Source organism: Artemia sp. Qi Xiang Cuo, chromosome 12, assembly GCF_049724085.1.
Source record: "Artemia sp. Qi Xiang Cuo chromosome 12, ASM4972408v1, whole genome shotgun sequence".
In the NCBI taxonomy this organism is placed as follows: Eukaryota; Metazoa; Arthropoda; class Branchiopoda; order Anostraca; family Artemiidae; genus Artemia; species Artemia sp. Qi Xiang Cuo.
In genome coordinates this window covers 27,377,736-27,399,698 of record NC_142805.1, presented here as the reverse complement: position 1 = coordinate 27,399,698, position 21,963 = coordinate 27,377,736, and the positions used below count along the sequence as shown (strand labels likewise).

At 36.6% G+C, this 21,963-nt stretch overlaps 1 protein-coding gene across 2 annotated transcripts in view; it reads right to left on the bottom strand.

Annotated features, from left to right (window-relative positions):
• r (carbamoyl-phosphate synthetase 2, aspartate transcarbamylase, and dihydroorotase rudimentary) overlaps positions 1 to 21,963 on the bottom strand; it is a 243,477-nt gene that overhangs the window by 145,460 nt on the left and 76,054 nt on the right. For both annotated transcript variants that reach the window (XM_089097829.1, XM_089097830.1), the window contains 2 exons: positions 8,660 to 8,863; positions 5,522 to 5,740 (listed from right to left, as the gene is read on the bottom strand). In XM_089097829.1, the coding sequence (XP_088953955.1) occupies positions 5,522 to 5,740; positions 8,660 to 8,863 (423 nt within the window). The remainder of the gene's footprint in view (positions 1 to 5,521; positions 5,741 to 8,659; positions 8,864 to 21,963) is intronic.

Sequence of the window (21,963 nt, the reverse complement as noted above, 5' to 3'; positions counted from 1 at the left end):
GCTCCCGAACTAATTTGAGCCAAAATCATCACTCAAATATCATATAGACCTCAAGTTTAAATTGGAAAGATTAAACTATATTAGAATTTGCAGAAAAATAAATTTTATAGTACTTAAAGCAATTGTTATGTTTTATTTAGCAGACCAAAGCGAATTGAAAAAAAAAAATTATATACATTACAACAGTTTGTTTTCAATTTCACGTTGATATCTATTTGGTGGAATTATCATCTTTCGAAACGTCTAGATGAAAGGAAGAAGGGGAGTACTTAAGTAGGAAGATGACATTTTTGGAATTTGAAGAAAAATAAATTGTACAGTACATAAAGCAATTGTTACATTTTTACTTTGCATATCGAAGGGAGAAGAAAAAAACATAAAGTATTTATACTTTATACATTACTGTTCGTTTTTACTTATGCCGCTGCCGCCAATGTTCGTAGTGCTAGCTACCGCTGGCACCACTTATTGGGGTGTATGTGCGGGGTCACCACTTTTAAAGGCCGAAATGGCGCAAAAAAGGTCGCTATTCTACTTGCTCGAAGGAGAAAACTCCTTGTCGGTCCACATGTTAGTAAGATTGCCGTTCTAACCCAAATAGTTCTCCAAATATCGGGTTTGGTACTACCCTCTTTACAGTATACCCTGTCCCAGGGTCTGATAACGCGATCGAGCGGTCAAATGGCCACTTTCTAAAGCCAAATGTACCCGCCTTGGGTTACGGCTAACAATCTCTACTCTCTCCTTGGAGGTAACAACCCTCCCTGTCAATGTAATAATGACGGTACCCAGTAGCTCTATTCCTACCCTGCCTGGGTTACGGAAAATAGTACACAGTTTGTAGAAAATACCTTACTTGTATTCTTCCAAAACGCTCACAAATACCACAAATATATATATATATCCCCGACTGGGGTCAGAACGCAGACTAAAACATAATAATAATTTGTACAGCACTGTTTGTATGGGTGGACCGTAACTTGGCCCAGCCAATCACCTACCTCCTCATTCAAACCCAATTTTACCTCTTAAATTTATCTTTCAATGACTCCTAACCAGGACGTATAAAAATAACCTTGCTTCACAGCTTACCTATTTCAAAATCACTATCGCTTAGTAACGGGAATTTAACCTGTCTTTTGAAATTATACTATAAGCAAATGTAATTAAAGACACGAAAATAGGTCATTTATCTGAAAGGAAAAGAAGCAAGGGTGGACCCCCAACACCTCCCTCCGTGAGATGAATGACCGCCCACGTGCTACTGTGGTCTACCCTTACAAACATAAACACTCAACTTCAACTTTACAAAATCCATTCGCCTTCTCTCTTCCACCGCTTGGCTCTGGAATCTGGATCGGTCGTCCACGACACGTCCCTACTGTAGGATCACCATGGTCTAAATTGCAAAGAATCTGCACTAGATTTTGCAAGTTGAAATTTTCAAGATTCATAGGTAATTAATGTGCGCTGCACAATTCAAAACAACAAATTTTCTCACTTCCACGAATTTACATTGGAGAGGAGCAGAGAATCAGTTTTTGGCACCTGTGATGATGCCAGCCATCGTGAAAAATTGGCTGCACTAACCTCTTAATTTCCATCTGTGGAAACAACCCCACATCTCAATCAAAAATTAATTTGCCCCTTGGCATAATTTCAAATAATCTAAGGCCAAAAATGCAAAGGCCTGTGAAAACGATAAGGGTACTGGAAATGAAGTAAATTTTTTCGCGAACCATGAATCGCTTTTTTTTTCTGGGTTCCTTCCCCTGGGATAATTAACTGAAGAATATACGTGGATGCTAATTGAAGATTAAACTTAGATATATCTCCCACTGAATACAATTTGCCGGAAATAATTGTTGATTCCAAATGAAGAATAACAGCTATGAACAGGGTTACTGGACAAGAGTTAGGCTGAAGTATGAAGTGACTGAGAGAGGGTATCCCCCAAGGACTCCAGATCAGAAAGGCAAAATCTCGATAAAGGGATCACAACTTGTCCACCAGTTGTGCATTGAAGAAAAGGGCTATCTTTCGCAACTTCCCGCAGGGGATCTTCCCCAAGGGATTCCTCCCCCTCATAAAGGATCGACATATCTTTTGAATTGATAATACTAATTTCATATTCGTTTCCAAATTTTTCCAATCCGACTCGATATTCCATATCCCCCAACTCTCCCCCAACTCATTGTATGTCATTCACCTCTCCTTTGCAACCATCTTCGTTTATTCCCCATGGGTCTTTGACCTCTTTTCCCCCCTTATTGTCTATATTTTCAAGGCACAGCCCATCCGACATTTTATTTTTCTCCCTATTATTTATGGTTTCAAGGCCAAGCCCATCTAACATTTTTTTATTTTTCGCCACTGCAGGCTGAATCTCCAAATTTTGTCTCTTCTTTGCATTCCTCTTTTCGTCTCTACTTTTCTCAATTCTGTCATTCGCGCAAAATAATAAATCATCGTTAAATCTGATTTGGACTCCAGTGTCCACTATCTTTGACTGTATTACTTCATTGTAGCTCCGTTTAATATCTCTTTTATCTCTTCTAGTCTTTTTTATTTTTACTGCAGAAACAAATATTTCGTCATCAAATGTGAACTGAACTTTGACATTTGGTTTTCCATAGCCTACCAAAATTTCTTGAACTTTCTGAGGAATAGCGTGTGCAATTAATTTCGTCTCCTTTATCTTTAGTTCAATCAGCGTTTCATCCTGGAAAAAATTTTTCGGCGTCTCACTTTTATTAAAATATTCTCAAGATTTCCCATGTTCTGGGAATTCAGATTTCCGATTTCTTGTTTCTCCAAAGTCTCCACCTACAAAAACAACCACTGCTAGAGTAGGTACTAAGCCTACTTTTATAGTTTTTTTCTGGACCGTACCGTCGTACTTTGTAATTTATATTCTTACCCAAGCAGACGGGCATTGGTGCTTATCTCCATAATAAAAATGTTGTGATATTATTTTTATGGTCTGTTTCCGTTTTTTTAATTAGGTCCATTCGCACAAAAGTTTGCTCACTCCCTGGGTCAATTACAATTTCGGTCAATTTTCCGTTTAATTTTACTCCTATTTTATGTGATTTCACAAACTCGTCAATATTTCCTTGATTATGTGCTATAGCCCAATTCGATCTTTTATAGGTTACTTTCTTTTCTTTATTATGGTAATTTTTAGAAAAAAGCTCCGAGAAATCAATTTTTACCAGATTATCATCATTTTGACTATCAAGCATTTCTTTTTTCCGATAGGGCGGCGCAGCCTTCCCATTTGTTTTATGGGCTGGTTCACCTCCCCCCGTAGTTAACGGAGTTGTATATTTTCTCGTAAAAGTGTTTAATGTTTGGTAATTTTCGTTGACTCGCCATTGATTCTTAGACAAATTATTATGGCTATCTGACAGCCTAGAAGTTAGTTGTGATAAAACGTCACTTTGCGAATTTCCCCAACGAGTTTTCATTAGTCTGTCAAATGTTTTTGCAACATCCTGGTAATATTTTTTATCGGCCTCCCTACGGGCCTGTCTTTCTTCCTCTTTTTCTCTTTTATCTTTCTCTCTTTGTTTCCTATCTTCCTCCTCTTTTTGCTCTCTGGCTTTTCTTTCGGCCTCTTCCTTTCGTTCTCTATCTACCCTCTCGTTCTCTCTATCTTGTCTATCTTTCTCTCTTTCTCGTCTATCTTCTTCAATTTTGTCCATACGGGCCTGATGAAGTATTTAATTGGCTTGACTTTCTTTTTCAATTTGATCTATCTTTTCTTGTCTATTTCTCTCTCTTTGTTCCTTTTCTTTTCTATCTCTTTCGTCATCTTGTTCTCTGGCTATTATCAATTTCTCCATTAAATTTAATATTTGTTGTCTCATATCTTCCTCCCTTTTTTTTCTATCTCTCTTTCTTTTTATTCTATGGGCTTCACTCTCCCTTTTCGGTCTTGAATTAATCTCATCTCTGTCCGACATAATTTCAAAATTCCATCAAAATTGCACTTTATCCTTTCGTGAAAAATTATTTCCTTTCAATTTGTCGATTCTATGTGGGTCCTACGTGGGGGGGCGCAGCCTCCCTTGTCTCACAAGTTAATTATTCGCGTGATTTATTTATTATTAAATTTTATTACTTATTATTATCCGACTAAGCAAAGCTCAGATAAAAAATTTCTCTTTGCGATTTTTTATATATAGCCTCTGTAACCACAATAGGCTACTTTTTTAGGTTAAATTCCTTGTCTCTTCGAAAACGCAGAATTCTTTTATTATCAACTCTACTAATAATGCCTGTTCTTGCTGCCGCCAATGTTCGTAGTTTACTTATGCCGCTGCCACCAATGTTCGTAGTGCTAGCTACCGCTGGCACCAGTTATTGGGGTGTGTGTGCAGGGTCACGACTTATTAAAGGCAAAAATGGCGCAAAAAAGGTTGCTATGCCACTTACTCGAAGAGGAGAACCCCTTGTCGGCCCAAATGTTAGTGAGATTTCCGCTCTTACCCCAACGGTTCTGCAAAGATCGCGTTTGGTACTACCCTATTTACAGTATACCCTGTCCCAGGGTATGATAACGCGATCGAGTGGTCAAATGTCCACTTTCTAAAGCCAGATGTACCCGCCTTGGGTTACGTCTAACAATCTCTACTCTCTCCTTGGAGGTAACAACCCTCCCTGTCAATGTAATAATGACGGTACCCAGTAGCTCTATTCCTACCCTGCCTGGGTTACGGAAAATAGTACACAGTTTGTAGAAAATACCTTACTTGTATTCTTCCAAAAGGGTCACAAATACCACAAATATATATATCCCCGACTGGGGTCAGAACGCAGACTAAAACATAATAATAATTTGTACAGCACTGTTTGTATGGGTGGACCGTCACTTGGCCAAGCCAATGAACTGCCTCCTCATTCAAACCCAATTTTACCTCTTAAATTCATCTTTCAATGACTCCCAACCAGAAAGCATAAAAATAACTTTGCTTCACAGCTTACCTATTGCAAAACCACTATCGCTTAGTAACGGGAATTTAACCTGTCTTTTGAAATTATACTATAAGCAAATGTAATTAAAGAAACGAAAATAGGTCATTTATCTGAAAGGAAAAGAAACAGGGGTGAAACCCCAACAATTACAAATTATAAAAATAGTATTTATATATTATAATATATAGTATTATATAGTATATATAGTATTATTATATAGTATGTTATAATATATATAGTATTTACACATTATAAAAAATTTTCGTTTTTAATTGCGAGTTGACACCCATTCAGTGCATTTAGCATCTTTCAAAAATTCTAGACGAAAAGGGGGTAAGCGCCTAACATCCCCCCCTTCCCTACGTAAGTTCAAATGGACATAAGCTATAGAACAATTGAAATATTTTTTTTTATAATTTAACCTTAAAAGTATGCAGGTCTAATTTGACTCTGATTGAGATCGATTAGACTGAGACTGAACTTAATTTTAACATATTATTCCATTAAATTAGTGATTAAATAAAAACACGAAATTAAATACCTTGGTTGAAACTTGAGAAAATTTCGAAAGGTCCCAGCGTGGAATTTTCACGACACAGTAATCCAGGCTGGGTTCAAAGCAGGCCGTCGTGACAGACGTTACTGAGTTCTTCAACAGAGGCAAGGGAAGACCAAGAGACAGTTTGGCAGCTATGTAGGCTAAAGGATAACCAGTAGCTTTGCTGGCGAGGGCAGATGATCTTGATAGACGAGCATTGACCTTAAAAAAGGATACTTAAATATCTTTAAAGCTAGAGCGAAAGGGCACAACTGACAATTTTTTTTAATGAGTTGGAAAGAAAGCCAATTTTGTTTGCTAGTTCTACCCATAGTTGCATTACTGCCACTGGGGTACGAGAGATACATAACTGGGATACATATTTTTTCTTTAGAGATTTATGCTCAACGTGGAGGACTTGATATCAATTTGACCCCATAGCCATGCGACAATACTTCTTAAAGCTGCTGAACAGACCGTAAATCCTTGCATCATTAATACTTTCCTTGATATGTACTTTTGCCTTCAAATCCGTCTGAAGATCCCTCTTTCGAAATCTAAGGAGGTGGTACTTTGAGATAATGGAGTCCCAACCAGAAAAGGAGCCAATAAAAACGCAGTTCCTCTACCTGTTCAGTTTAACTGTTATGCTGACGAGCCCCAAAACACTGCCCACATACCTCTATTTTAAACAGAAACAAGTTCATAAGCTGATGAAGGAGATTTCCCACACGGATCATTATCGCCCAGAAAATTCCCCCTCCCCCCCCCCCCGATGTAAATTCTCACCCAGAAAATCTCCGCTCCCCACGGAAAAGTCTCCTCCAGAAAATTTTCGACAGGTCAAATATTTGTGTTGAGGGGTTTCTAATTTCACCAGCACGAAAACTCTTAACAGGACATTTGGGGGGGGGGGCGGATGAGACTTATACCTAAAAGCTTCACTAGAGTGTATTCAATAATTTCTTAAAGTTTCTTGGCGACCGGATGAACAGTGTAGTAATGCACAGACATACAATCGATTTTATGTATTTAGATTTACTTTTCTTGTATATTTATTTTTGTATTGTTATTTTAATGACTCCTACTTGATGCCGAAGAAACAAGATTGGTAAAAATTCAGCATTGTAAATCAAAAGGCGCTATTTTACTCGAAATGAATGTTACAGGAGAAGAAAATAACCAAGAATCATTTCAAGGTTTCCGGTAGCTAAAACCCCGACATTAGACAGGACGGCTGGTGACTGGGCGATGACTGAATTTACCAGTAATAAAACCCTTTCACGTCTATTTGTCTCAAGGGTACCATGAGAGGGTTGTCAGCCCTATCTCCATTGTTATTTGAGAAACGGTTTCTTCTCTTTTATTTATTTTTTTAAGGTTTGTCTTTTACATTGTCCGTGGACTTTTATCTACTTTGTTTCTCATTCTTCTTAAGTTGAAGACGTCTGAGTGGAGCTCTCGGTCAAAATATTGATTTTCATTTTTTTTTTTTCACTGGCTTTAAATTACCTCGTTTTTTATTGTTTTGTTGTTGTTGGTTTTTTTTTTACTGTCCAATATGTTCTAGCTTCAGTACTTCTGTTGCATTTTGACGTGCTTAAGTAACAACGAATTTTTCTCTTAATACACCAAGAAAACCTCTTATTTTTAATATTGCTAACAAAATTTGGGCTGAAATTCTGCTTTGGAGAAACAGTATTACCCTGTTTTTCTACTAGGTTTCACGGCATCCGTATCTGAATATTTGATACTAATCCTACCAATTATCTTCCTTCACTTTCAAATGTTTATTATAACTTCTCTTGAAGCAAGTAAAAGGAGGTTCTGATGGGTAACCTCTGCTAGAAGGTAACTTACATGGCGACCGTACGTTGAAGAAAACTCCCTTTTAAGTACTGCAGGCGTTAAGTTTTCCGCTGTATGTCCTTCCTGGTGAGCATCAATATCACATGCGCGTTTTACTGGCTTAACTCTGCCATGCATGAGTTTGACATCTTCTACTGCGGATGATAGTGTTTATGCTTGAAGTGGATTGGCATAGACGCAACGTCAAGACGTTCATGTGCTAGTTATGGGGATCGGTAACATATTCACCAGATGATACTGTTGTGGCTGCTAGATTTTGGATTTACTAGAGAGGAATAAAATTAAATTTAACTGCTTGTGGAGAATTCCCTGCTGTATGTAGTCCTAACGAGCACCAATATGGCAAGTGCGTCTCATCAGCTCCGTCAATATGAACGTTCAGAGCTACTCCTGTCGTGCAAATGTATATGCTTGTAAAGCACTGACATAGACCTCAATCCAGACGCTCGAGAAACGTGCACGTCCGACACTCTTGTTTTGGTTGGAAGGATATTGATAACATATTTAGTAGATGACAATACTCTGATTGGTCGATTTGAGATACGCCGAAGAGGGGTAATACGGGTATTTGGGGCATCAGCAAAGAGGGGAAAAGCATATTCAATACCAGGCCTAATGCAAGATGTAAATTGGGGAAGGATGGACTGACTGATAAGTTTTTTGCGTTGGAGGATAACTCCTAGCTTCCAGAAGGAAGATAATATCACTTTACTAGGGTGATGAACCTACCTGAGATCTGACAATAGGTTCACTCCTAGATGACTAAGAGTGACAACTCTCCTTGAAAGATTTTTTGCAGCAGCTTTTTTGAAATCTCTAGCACATTTTAAAGACTCCAATTATGACTTTGGCATCTTTATTTTTTCCTAATTTCTTCTTTCTAATTGTCCCCTAGATTTTTCTCCCCATTAAAAGAAAGGTACAGCGGAATCAACGTGTTAGAGCGACTATATTGAAAAAATATAAAACTGAAAATATACAGAAATCCATTTTGGAAAGGGAGATGCTTACTTTCGCAACATTTTCACTAATTCTTAAATTGGTAATTATGGGAGTCAAAAGGTTATAATATATACGCAAATGGGCAATTCAAGGCAGCGAATTTTTAATTTGCTTTTTTCGAAACCACAAAAGAAACAAATGAAATAAATAACAAACAAAAAATTATACAGGATGAGACGTCGAAAAGGGGGGATGGCAATTCCCATCCCTGGGCCTATACGAAAAGAATATATGTTTGCGAAACTCAGTTTCTAAAAGAAAACTACTTACCTCAATAATGTAGAATTCTTCGGATTCTGGGTTTAAAGCATACTGAATATTACATTCTCCAATGACACCTATATGGCGTATGACTTTAATAGCAGTTGTTCTCAGCATATTGTATTCCCTGTTGGACAAGGTTTGAGACGGTGCAACAACAATTGATTCACCGGTATGAATACCCAGGGGATCAACATTCTCCATATTGCAAACCTAGAAATAAAAAAAAAGCCTAACAAAAGATAAAAAATCATTTATCTTCAAGTACCCTAAAATTAAAACTATTTCTACCTCCTGCCATCCCATTTTTTTTTTCTTTATTTGTAGGGCATTTAAGAAGAAACTATGCGGCCATAATAATACAAAAAGTCATCCTATATGAGTTATTAATTTTAAAAATTTTCTCTTTTTTAACTGAAAGAAAGGAGCAGCATTCAAACTTAAAACAAAGAGAAATCATTTGATGGGGGGGAGGGGGGGGTATGGATGTTTCCTTCTTTTCCTAAGAATAGGGCATATTTTCTCAGGCTGGTAGCATTGGATGGGTAACGTTAAGGATAACGAATTTTATATGTTTGGAATCAGCACAAGAAGTCACCCGGGAGCAGTTTTAGGGGAAACAGAGGGGGCAGTTACCCTGGGCAAAGAAATTTTAGGGGTAAAAATTTCAAATAAGTAATCTAACGGCTATAAACATTTTGTAATTTTTCGAATTTTATTTTTATTAGAATAAAGTAGAGGGCGCAGTTAGCAGTAAGTGTAAGAAAATTGAATCCGAAATTTTCATGTTTTGCCATATCTTCAACACCATTCCTTGAAAATAAGAGTATGTAGACTGAATTTAATTAATTTTAATGTTTTTTGTTATATTTTGTATTGAAATATAAATAAATGAAAATTCTGTTAAAATTTGGCCTAATTTGGGATACTAATTAAGATTTTGCCACTGGCGCAAAAGAGGCCAGAGTCACCACTGGTTTCACCTCAGGGGGACGAGAGGAAATTGGTGGGGGTAAGCGTTGAACAGAAGTTTAGTGCGGATATGCACCTGCGTCATGCAAGGAAAGAGTTATTGGACTTGGAACTATATTTCAAATTAAAATCTACAGCTAGAGCACCGAACTGTGGCGATGTGTTTTTGCATCAGAAAGAATTTTATTCCACTCATTGATCCAAATAAATGCTATTCATAAGAATACTTTAAATTATATTATTTTTGAATTATTTTACTATTATTCTGTTTTATCCCAAAAAGGGAATAAACAATTTAACTTGATTTTTATAAAAACATCCATTTTTTCACGATGGGTATCCAATGTTACAAAAATTATAAAAAGGGGCACACATATCTTAAAAGTTTGGGAGATATTGTTTCAGTGTATTAGGAGATACACTGAGTTTGTTGTTATTTATTATATTTTGTATAAAATATTATTTTGTATCTGTGTATTATTTTGTATATATTACATTTGAATTTGCCCATTTTAATCTCTGATTGACCTTTTATAACAGGAAACAAATCTTCTTATATTTTATTCCCACTATAATCTTAAATTTCTCCGTTTCTTCCATTGCCAATCTTCATTTCTCGATTGTAAATCTTCATGCCTTCATAGCATTTCTTGAACATTTTCAAACGAATTACTCCTATAAATAGATAAAAGTAAAAAAAAAAAGCGTCCACTGCACCAATACAATACCCTTTTCCACAAACACGCAATATATCAGTGGCATCAATGGGGGGGAGGGGTCTGTGCCCCCTTGAATTTCTTGTAAATTATAAGCATTCTCTCTAGGATATTTGTTCAAATTTCCAATTAAATTATAACTTTCTGATTCTTCTTGAGGTCGAGATCATTTGTGACTGAAAATTGGAATGTACGTAAAGGGCTATTAGTCAGCTTTCGGTTGTGGCACTCACAGTTCAGAATCAAAGAGGACGAACACAAATAAGAGAGGAGATTCGAGTACGTTCATCACTAAGAAAAGAAACATGACTAGCCCCATCTAGTTTTTCCAGGAAAATCAAAAGCCTAATTAATAGAACATAAACCAAATGTATGTTGTATTTATTTTAATTACCTCTTTTCTTCCTATTGATTCAAAACTGCGCCAAAAATAAAAGACTCGCTTTTGCTTAGATTAGACAATATTTATAGTACATAGCCGATATAATCTAAATATCAATCAACTCTCCCCTTCCCTCCCCCCCCCCCCAAAAAAAACAACTTAAATAACTGTCCTTTATTTACCACTTTATTGACATATTGACAGACCTGAAAGATTGTTCTTTTAAAATGGCCTAACTTTCAAAAGTTATGGTCGGCTGGGGGGGGGGGGTCTAGATTAAGGATTATTCTCAATTCAAGAGAGCGTTTTTTAGGACAGCAACAATCAGTAGTATGATAATAATAGGAAGTAAGACAAAAATAATAACCAAATTTCTAAATAACATACATTTTGCAGTTGGTATTATTTAAAAGAAAACTATTTTATATCAATAATGTCAAATTCTAATTCTAAAAACAATCATAAATAACTTGAATAGCAAGTTTAAATAATTGAAATTTCCGAAAATACTTTTAAAATTTTATTGTTCCTAACCTCACTTGCAACAGAAATAAGCTTTGGGCTCTAATAGTTTCTAGGCTTTCTCAGCTTTGGGATCCATCCAGGGTCCTCTTATGTTCAGTCAAACTTGTCTTTTGCGAAAAATTCATTTGGCAGGGTTCACGTTTATGTTTCTCCATTGTGGGTTTTCATACGGACGAGTCATACTCCATTTGCAAGAAATTTTCTCTTTGCAAACTTCACATTCACATATTCTCTCACCATTGTGGGCTCTCATATGCATAGTTAAATTTGACTTCCAAGAAATGTTTCTTTTGCATGCTACACATTCATATTGGTTTTCACTATAGTGGCTTTTCGAATGTACAAACAAATTCCATTTGTAAGAAAACTTCTTTTTGCATTCTTTACATTCATACGAGTTTTCACCAGTGTGGGCTCTCATATGCCTAGTCAAACTTGCCTTCCAAGAAAATTTCTTTTTGCATACTACACATTCATATTGGTTTTCACTATTGTGGGTTTTCATATGCTGAGTCAAGCTCCATTTGCGCGAAATTTTCTTTTTGCATATTTCACATTCATATAGTTGTTCACCATTGTGGGCTCTCTCGTGCATGGTCAAATTTACCTTTTGGGAAAACTTCTTTTGGCATAGTTCACATTCATGGAGCTTTTCTCCACTAAGGGTTCTTATATGCCGAGTCAAATTTGTCATTTCAGAAAACTTCTTCGTGCTTGCTTCGCTTCCATAGGGGTTTTCCCCATTGTGGATCCTCATATGAGTAATCCAATTTGACTTTTGATCCAATTTCGTTTTGCATACTTCACATTCGTATAGTTTATTACCTGTTTGCTTTCTCATATCCCAAGTCAAGGATATTTTGCAAGATAATATTTTTGTGCATATTTTGCATTCGTGGGGTTGTTGAATATCGTAAAATATGTAGTTTCTAAACAAACAGGATGCATGAAGAACATTCCTCTCGCAAGTTTTAGTTGTGCCAAGATTTTTATTACTTTGCCACTCTAATGCCACTTCTTTTGCCACTCTAGGCTGGAAAGACTGAGTCTGATCAGCTTTGCTTGCGTTAACATAATCCACAGTAGTTGAAACTGAAACTAGTTGCTTTTGTGACTAATTTGAATCTGCCACTTCTTCTATAGCTTTAACGGGCGATTTTTTTAATGGGAGCGTTAGATCTTCGTCTGCAAGGGTGTGCTGCTTAATACGGAAGGATAATCCCTTATTTTGGGAATCACAAGCATGCATAGCGAATGCAATAAAGATAAAGAATATAATAAACTAATGAAGTAGCTGATATGTAAGGCTGTATATATGTATACGATGACGTCATGTATAGCATCATAAGTATGATGACTGTGGATACCGTCATTTATGTGCTGTTAATTTTTAATGACATACGTAATAAGCTAGGCTGTACGTTTACCTACTATGACGTCATTATGACGTACCTACAACGACTGAGGATGCCTTCATTTATATTTTGTTACTAAACTCGTATATTACTAGGTTTGGGTTAAATAACGTTTTCAGCCAAAAAACATGTTTTACCATCATTTTATAAATTGTTTCTACATACTGTATATGTTCTGTACTATATATATTCTGTATTGTATGTATATGCACTGTTTTTGTAGAGTTTCTATGTACTGCATTGTATATATACCAACAAAATTGTTCCAACATCGTTCTATACTTAGGCAGCGCTATTGCGTTGCCTATGATATGTACATAAGAGATTTGACAAATGGTTAACTTATGTCTCTGTTTTCAGTTGACTAGAGGTTGTGTATAAAAGCTGAAGTGTGGTACAAAATCCCAAATATAGAGTGTTTTGATGATAACATTAGCTTGACCTTATCTTGGCAATATGGGACCCAGCAGTATGTAGTATGCTGTAGCAGCATACTGCAGTGCCATCACAGTGACCTTAGCAGTCAATAAGCGTCGTTAACCCGATTACTTACTTACTTATATCTTAAGCAGCTCAGTAGTACTAGCTAATATTAGGTAAAAGACTTCTTCGCAAATTTTGCCGTCCAAAATAAAAATTATCTATGCAAAATGTCTTTGCAAATATTAGTTGCTGTAGCATACAGAATTACATGTTAATCTACTAAATGGCATCTAAAATATAGCATTTTCATTTTTTTTAATCAGGAGTTTATTTTGTTCCAAGCTTTCAACACCATTACTGAGGTACTTCTTCAAAAATCAAAATAGGACATAATGGTTAATCTATCTTACAGAAATAATAGAAAACATACATAGAAAATAGCAAAAAAACGAAGAAAATAGGTATTAAATTAAAACTTTCAGGGCGTATTGAGGGAGATGTTGAACTAAGAAAATACCATTATTTGTAAACTGTTGCAACTACCCTTAATACTTCTATGACTGAGTTTACAAGGACTGCTATGTCTACGTCTTCTACTACCACAACTACTGCTACTGCTAATAATATAGTTATTGCTGCTACGACTACTACTGTCACGACATGCTAATTTTACAATTACTACTTGTTTGAATGCTACAACAACGACTACTATAACTACTACTGGTACTACTATTACAGCTACTACTACTACTACGACCACTACTGAGACTATTATTAATAAGACTATTGCTACTGCTATTCCGACAGCCAGTACGACTGCAAATGGAACTACTACTCCGACGACAGTCTTTATAACGACTACTATTTACGACTGCTAAGACTTACTATCGTGACGGCTACTATTGCTACGACTTCTACAACTCCCAATACTAACACGACGGCTCCTAGTACTACGATTACTACTACTACGATTACTACTGCTACGACTGCTTCGACTCAGACAAGTATAATTAATATTGTTGTTATAGCTATAACTGCTGCTACTACGATAAGGTATCAATGTATTAATATTTTCCTCATGTCGCTTCGTGGGGAAGTTGAAAGATCTAGTGGGCTTTTCAAGATTCAAAATGGATTGAAGGAGAACAAGCCCCCCCCCTCAAATGCTCTTTTTAACCCCCCCCCCCAAAAAAAAGACATTCATTAACATTTTTAAATCAGTATTTTGTTCGAAATAGTAGAGAGGTCCAACAAATATGGCTCCAAAAATAAAATGATCTCCCCCTCAGCGACAGCCCTGCTGGCAAGGGTTCTAAGAATTTTCTTTTAAAGACTTTGGGCCTTAACTTTAGGCTTTTTGATGCAGTATTTATCGTTACTACAGAGGAACTTGGATACAGATCCCCTTTCTGCTACAGCCACTCAAGGCTTTCAATTTATGCAAGTTGCCCACTGTTTAAACACAGGTTTTATTATCGGGAAAAGGGAGCATGGTTAATCCTATGTGGCCAAAAAAGCAAAGGATATTAAGATGTAGCTTTCAGAGAACGTTGAGGAGAGATATGAAGCAAAGTAAAACCCACTGTTTTTATGTAAGTTGCCAAAAGGGGTATCAGCAATATCTCAGGAGCTACTTTGGGTATAAAGATGAAACTTTCAAGGAATGTTGACGATTCTGAAGATGATGTTGAACTAACCAAGGAACACTGTGTGCAAACTATTACCACTGAAAAAATACTACTACTACGACTACTACGCCTATGAACACTACTACTATGATAATTACCGCTGCAACTTTTAGTAATGAATCAGCTATCAGGCGAGTAACATCGTTTGGCTAGTGCTTTTAACCTAGGTTGATGGGAGATAAAATGAATTGAAATAGCAAAGTGGGCGGAGTTTTGTTCTGTGAATGCGAACAAGTTCTTTTTATGTAAGGAGTCTGCTAATTAATGATTACGCATAAACAGAAGTCAATTTATTAGCTGAGGGTTCCAATGCGAATGATTTGAGGATTTCCTGTTTGGCAATTTATGTGTTAGCCGTGCATTAACGGCTTAGCGAACTGCACGACGGTACTTACGTGGATAAATAAGAAGTACTTTTTCCGGTAAGAATATTCTAATTTTTTATTTACTGGTTTGTGATGACGAGGAATAAGTGAAAACGTAAATCAGAGGAACAATTTGGATCGGTTTCGCTTGACGAATCTGGGCATTCATCTTCATCGCAAAAGTCAATAAATCGTGCTTCGATCCAGTCATTAGCGGACGATTTCTCGAAAATTCTTGAAATTGTAACGGAGTCTCAAAGTACATTAAAATCAATTGACACGAGATTGGCTAATCTAGAAAATCGAATAATTTCTGTGGAAAATGCTCAAGCTATCTTACAATCCAATGTTGCTCAAGTTGGTAAAAATTGCGATGCAGTAAATGAAGAAGTAATTTCACTAAAAACGCAAATGAATATTGTATCCACTGAAGCAAAATATTACCGTGAAATTGCATCTTTGTTGTCGGCACGATTAATGTCAGTGGAACATTTATCTACAGAAAATAACATTATTGTGTGGAATACGGTTTGTGATGATGTAGCCACTGCTAAAAGTTTATTTCAAGAAATATGTACCAATGGTTTAGAATTAACAAGGGCTCCAGAATTTACAATTGTGACGAATAATAAAGACCAAAAGTTTTTCAAAGTTAATGTTAAATCACGCGAGGCGAAGTTAATGATTTTACGTAATGGGAAAAAACTTAAGAATAAGACTATCAGTTCAAATACAGCTATGAATAATGTTTACGTCAGCGATGATGCTCCATTGAGTGTTCGTGAAGCGCGGAAGAGACTTTACGAGACTAAATCTAAATTGAGTAGAAAGAGTATTCCAGCTTGGGTATCTAATACTGTTCCTCCCTTCATTCAGATTGAGAGAGAAGGTGTTGGAAAAGAGAAATATATGTATAATGAGCCAATACCAGAGCTACTTGATTGTTGATTCTAGCGTTTCATTTGTTTTGTTTTGATGTTTAGAGTCATTTTTTGCTATTATAAGATGAATTCTGTATTCCTGGTTAGCGGCACTATCACAAGTGTGTGCTTGATTAAGAAAACCATTTATGTTTTTACTCGATTGCAATATCCTTTATTTTTTAATATGAGGGAGACTTTTCACCATTAATTTTCAATGAGTTTTTTTTTGTTATATTGTATGGGCAGTGGGTGCAGCGGCGGGGATTTTCTTTTGTACGAGACGGTGGAGCGTGTTCTACTGTCTTGTATGGAGGGTTCCATGTTGTTGTACTTATTGTTTATGATGATAGGCAGGGTGGTTTTCGTCGCTATTTATGTTATGTTGTATCTTTTTATTTTGTATTTTATTTATGATAAATTTTATTTTTAATTTATTTTCTCTTTTTTTCAGTTTTTTTCTTTTGTTATTGATTGCGGCCCTCCTGGATACTGGAGATGACTTGTGGTTGTTGTAAGTAGAGTTAATTTTTCTGTGAGTTTCCTCATTTGCCTCCTAAGCTTGTGTCTTGAAAAAAAGAGTTGGATTATGACAATAATAGATTGAGAACACTTGAGAGAAATTTGTTGAGTTGGAAGGTTCTGGGTAATGGGGTCTTAAATCTGGATTATGATGAAGGAACGATGGAAGATTTTCCAGTGGTTAAATATAAATTTCCAGTTGATATTGGAAATAAATCTACTATGGGTCAGCAAAGTTTGAGCATATTCCATTTGAATTGTCAAGGTCTTTCTAGTTCATTTAATTTATTAACCGAACTATGTAAGTTTTCTGAGTTGGATGTGCTTGCATTGAATGAAACGTGGCTTCGTAATCATACAATCAGTCTACCTGAAATTGATAGTTATGATTGTGTGATGCAAAATAGAGAATCACGATTACATGGTAGGTTGGCTTTATATTGCAGAAAGAATATTTCATTGAAAACACGGAATGATTTACGGGTAAATAAAGAGATTGTTTTTGAATCGACGGTGGTTGAACTTTGTAAGTCAGGAACATTTTTCTTTGTGGTGGTTGTTTATCGACCTCCATCTGGAAATGCGCAGGAATTTAATGATTTGCTGGAGCGGCAAATGGATAAGTTGTCAGGTTTAAATCGCCCATGCTTTGTTTGTGGAGACTTTAATCTTGTTCTATTTTCAGTAAATGTAAACCCGAGAGTTCGTGATTTTTTAAATGTTATGTTGGGTTACGGTTTAAGACCGACAGTTATCGAGTAACTTTGCGCTCAGAATCACTTTTGGATAATATATTTGTTAATATGAAGTATGATTTTGCTGATGTTATTTTGAATGATGTTTCTGATCATTTTGGTGTTCTTGTTGTTATTAGAGAGTTTGGTGTCCCTACAGCTATGAATATACCACCACAAATTTCTGCATTGAAAATGGATGCTGAGGCTCTTAACATATTCAGAAGAAAATTAAAGAACACTCAATTTGACTTTTTAGAAAGTAGTGATCTGCCAGTGAATGAAAAGTTTGCATTGTGGTATTCAGAAATAACTAAATTACTAAAAGAAAGTTGTACAGTTATTAAAAAGCCAGCGTTTCATGTTACCCCTAGAAAACCCTGGGTTACTAGAGGACTGATTAAGGCCATATCAAATCGAAAACTGCTACATAAATATTCTGTAGTGTCTCCTGAGGCGAAAGTGAGATACAAGAAATATAATTGTGAACTCAATAACCTATTACGAGAAGCGAGAATTAATTATTATCAAAATGAGTTTAAAAAAAGTGCAGGTAATCCCAGGCGAACGTGGAGAGTAATTCACTCTGTTCTCATCCCTTCCAAAAGTTCAATTTTACCTGAAAATTTCAACACTGATGCTTAGATTGTAGATAATATGTGTGACCATTTTTCTATTGTTGGTAAAAGGATAGCGGATTCCACGAGAAAATTTTCTGAGGTTGGAACATACTACCGGTTTTTACCTAAGGAAAGTGATGTATCTGCATATCTGAAACTAGTAACTGCTAGTGAATTACGTACCAGATTGTGAAACATGAGAAATAATGCTTCGAGTGATGACTTCCTTTCATTGCGTGTACTTAAGTATGTTTTCTCGGAAATATGCGACCAGGTTTGTGTTCTATTTAATATGTGCCTAAAAGTTTGTGTTTTTCCCGATTTTATGAAAATTGCTAGAGTGGTTCCGCTTTTTAAGGGCGGAGAAAAAAATTTTCCGAATGATTATAGGCCTATTTCATTGCTGCCAGCTTCACCGAGAGTTTTTGAAAAATTGATTAGTGGAAGGATGGTTGATTTTCTTGAGAATAAAAAGTATTTTAGTAAAACTCAGTTTGGATTCCGTAAAGCAATGTCGACAGATCAAGCTCTTCTTTTTCTCACGACTTTTGTGAACGATGCTCTGGATCAAGGGTGGAAAGTTGCATCTGTTTTTTTGGACATTGTGAAAGCCTTCGATGCAGTGGACCATGAAATTCTTCTGATGAAGCTGAGGAATTGTGGTTTTCGAGGTATGTTTTATCGTCTATTGGAATCTTTTCTCCAGGATAGAAAGCAGTTTGTCAGTGCTGGTGAAATTAAATCGCAAGTTAAAAGTGTTGAATTCTGTGTCCCTCAAGGGTCTGTTTTGGGGCCACTACTGTTTCTTATATATATTGATGACCTGCGAAATGCTATCAATGGACTGTCTTTTCATTTAAAATGTCGTGATACTGGAGCATCAAAATCTATTTTGCCTTATTTCGCTGATGACACGCATCTAACTGTTGCTGCAAAAACCGGGGAAATGCTTATACAGAATCTTCAGACTGGCATGTTAAACATTGAGAAATGGATGAGGGTTAACAGACATCAGCTAAACCATGCAAAATCCCATTTTGTAATGTATGGGAGAAGTAGCAACTACTACCCTTGGATTGAAAAAATATAGTTAGGTGAAAATATTCTGCCTCGGGAAGTTTCGACAAAGTATCTAGGGGTGATTGTTGATGAGTGCCTGAACTTCAAAGAACACATTTCATGTGTTAGTGGCAAACTCGCAAGAAATGTCGGGATGATGAGGAAACTGAAGCACTTTTTTCCGAAAGTCATTATGAGATTGCTTTATTTTTCTTTTGTTCACCCATACCTTCTATATGGTTGTCTTGTGTGGTCAAGCACGTTTTTAATGCACCTTCGTCCCCTTAGAAGTTTACAAAATAATGCCCTACGTGTTTTAACTGGAGATAATCATAATATGTCTGTTAGACATAGATATAATCAAGTAAATATATTACCGATGGCTGGATTATTCCGTTTTTACAATGCTCTTTTTATGTTTAAATATACACACGCGTTATTACCTGAGTGTTTTAGGGAAATGTTTACAAGTGGTGTTAATTTTCATAATTACTCGACTAAAACATCAACATTAGTTCGGCGACCTCAGGTTATTACAAAGCGATCTGTTTTTTCCAGAAGACATGTTGGCCCTAGGGTATGGGAACCATTAACGCAGGCAATTTCAAAAATTGATGAGCTAAATTAATTTCGTATTAAATTAAAAGGACAGTGTTTGTTTACATATGAGTTTTAATCCTTGCTGGGTGAATTTTCTCTCAAGTGATTGTGACACTTTTTTTTTTGGGAGGGCGACGAGGAGGTAGAATAGAATGAATGATTTTTAGTTTTGTGTCTTCGGTATCCAATTAGGTCGTGAAATTAATAGAAATTAATTTATTTCGTTTATTTTTATTTATTTATTTTCTTCTTATTATTTTTTGTCCTTTTTTTTGGGGGGGGGGGGTCTAAGGCTGGCTGGTAGTAATTGTGTATTTAGGGTTTTGTAAAAGGTGATGTGTACCCATAAAAGTTTAATAAAATTAGGGTTTTGTTGTTAATGTGTTGTATTTTTTTTAATAAAACCTTTTTTTTTCTCTCTCAAACTTCTAGGGCTACTACTACGACCACTATTACTACTACTAAGACTACTACTACTGCTAGAACGAATACTTCTGCTATGATATCTACCAATATCACTAATACTATTAACACAATTCAGATTACTACTGGAACTGGTACTAATGCGACTACTACTACTTAGACAACGACTTCTACTATGACTACTACTACTACAACTACTATTACTAATGCTATTACTGCAACTACTAATACGACTAGTGCTACGAATGCTACTACCACTACTTCGACAACTATTAATATAACTACTACCACTACTGCTATTACTACTACTAGTACTACTACTACTACTACTAATACTAGTACTACTACTACTACTTCGACTATTATTGCTACAACTACTAATACTGCAACTGCTACTGCTATGTTTACTAAAACTACTACTACTACTACTACTACTGCTACTGCTATGTTTACTAAAACTACTACTACTACTGTTAAAACTACTACTACTACTGTTAAAACTACTACTACTACTATTTCGACTGCTACCATTAAGACAGCTACTACTATGACTACTACTATAACTACAGAGAGTAATACTACTGCTAACGCATTTCTACTATTCTACTTGTGTATTTTTACAACGACCACTACTATTACGACTTTTGTCACAATGAATACTACTACGACTTGTATTGCTTTGCATGTAACTACTATAACTGCTACTACCGTGACTACTACTGCAACAACTACTACTTTTAGTAGTTTTACTATTCTACTTTTTTGTAGAATTCTACTATTCTACTCGACGCTTCCCTTGCTCCCGGTGATCTCTTGCTCCTGAGGTTTCCCTGATGTTTCCTTGATGTAGATGGCGGTGAGAGCGCTTTGAAAAAGCTGCCTCTGACTTCTTAGTTTAGCTAGTCCAGTGCTATTTTTATCCGGAGTCCTGCTGTGATAGTGAAAGTAACCAAAGACTTGCTGTTCCTGACTTTGTTTAGTGCAATCATCATGCAAATTAAATACGAAAAACCGGCCCTAATGAAGATTCAATCACCAGATTTATCAGTGGCACCATCTACCTTTTGTAACTTGTGGCTATTTGGACTCTTAAAGAAACCACCAGTGCGCACTGAGATAGCTCGCTACTTAGAGCCACCAGAGTGCTCTCGCTTATCGGACTGCTTGAATAAGTGAACCCACCGTGGCAAACTAGGAGGAAAAAGGAAACGCCAAATGAGAATCCCCGTGCATATCTCCCGCAGGAGAAAGACAAAGGACCGGCTGACGAGGACGAGTAACCTAGTCGTAATCCGTTGCGCTCCTCCTCACGATACTCCACCCCTATTTGTTCCCTGGTTTATAGAGAATGTTAACTGCAGGGCTTCGGAACCTACTCCTCCAAATTTGCGTCCGGAGCGATTCTCAGCAAAATACAAACTTCCGAATATGCTAATGTGTAACGCTCGATCTTTGAACAATAAAATGGACGAGCTGGAGGTGTTAATTAAGCAAAATAACGTACCCATTGCAATTATCAGCGAGTGTTGGGACATGACTGAGGAAACTGCACGGATTAAAGGTTACAGAAACTACCTCAACACTCGACGTGACCCAGGCATTGACCGTCGCGGAGGTGGCGTAGGACTTTATATACGTGACGACCTACCATCAAAACTGTTAAGTAGCCCCAATGATTAGGGCCATGAGATTGTGTGGGTGGAGTGCAGACCGGCGCATCTGTCACGAAGATTCTCCTGCTTAATAGTTGCGTCAGTGTACTATCCAGACAGCGCTGGGAACAGAATAGAACTTATTGAGCACATACAAGTGTTCGTCGACAGAATGCGCCACAAGTACACTTCCCCTGCGTTTGTGATTGCTGGCGATTTCAATCAGACCAGTCGTCAGTGGGTCTCAAGCATTTTGGATCTGAAACAAGTAGTGAACATTCCGACTCACCAAAGTGG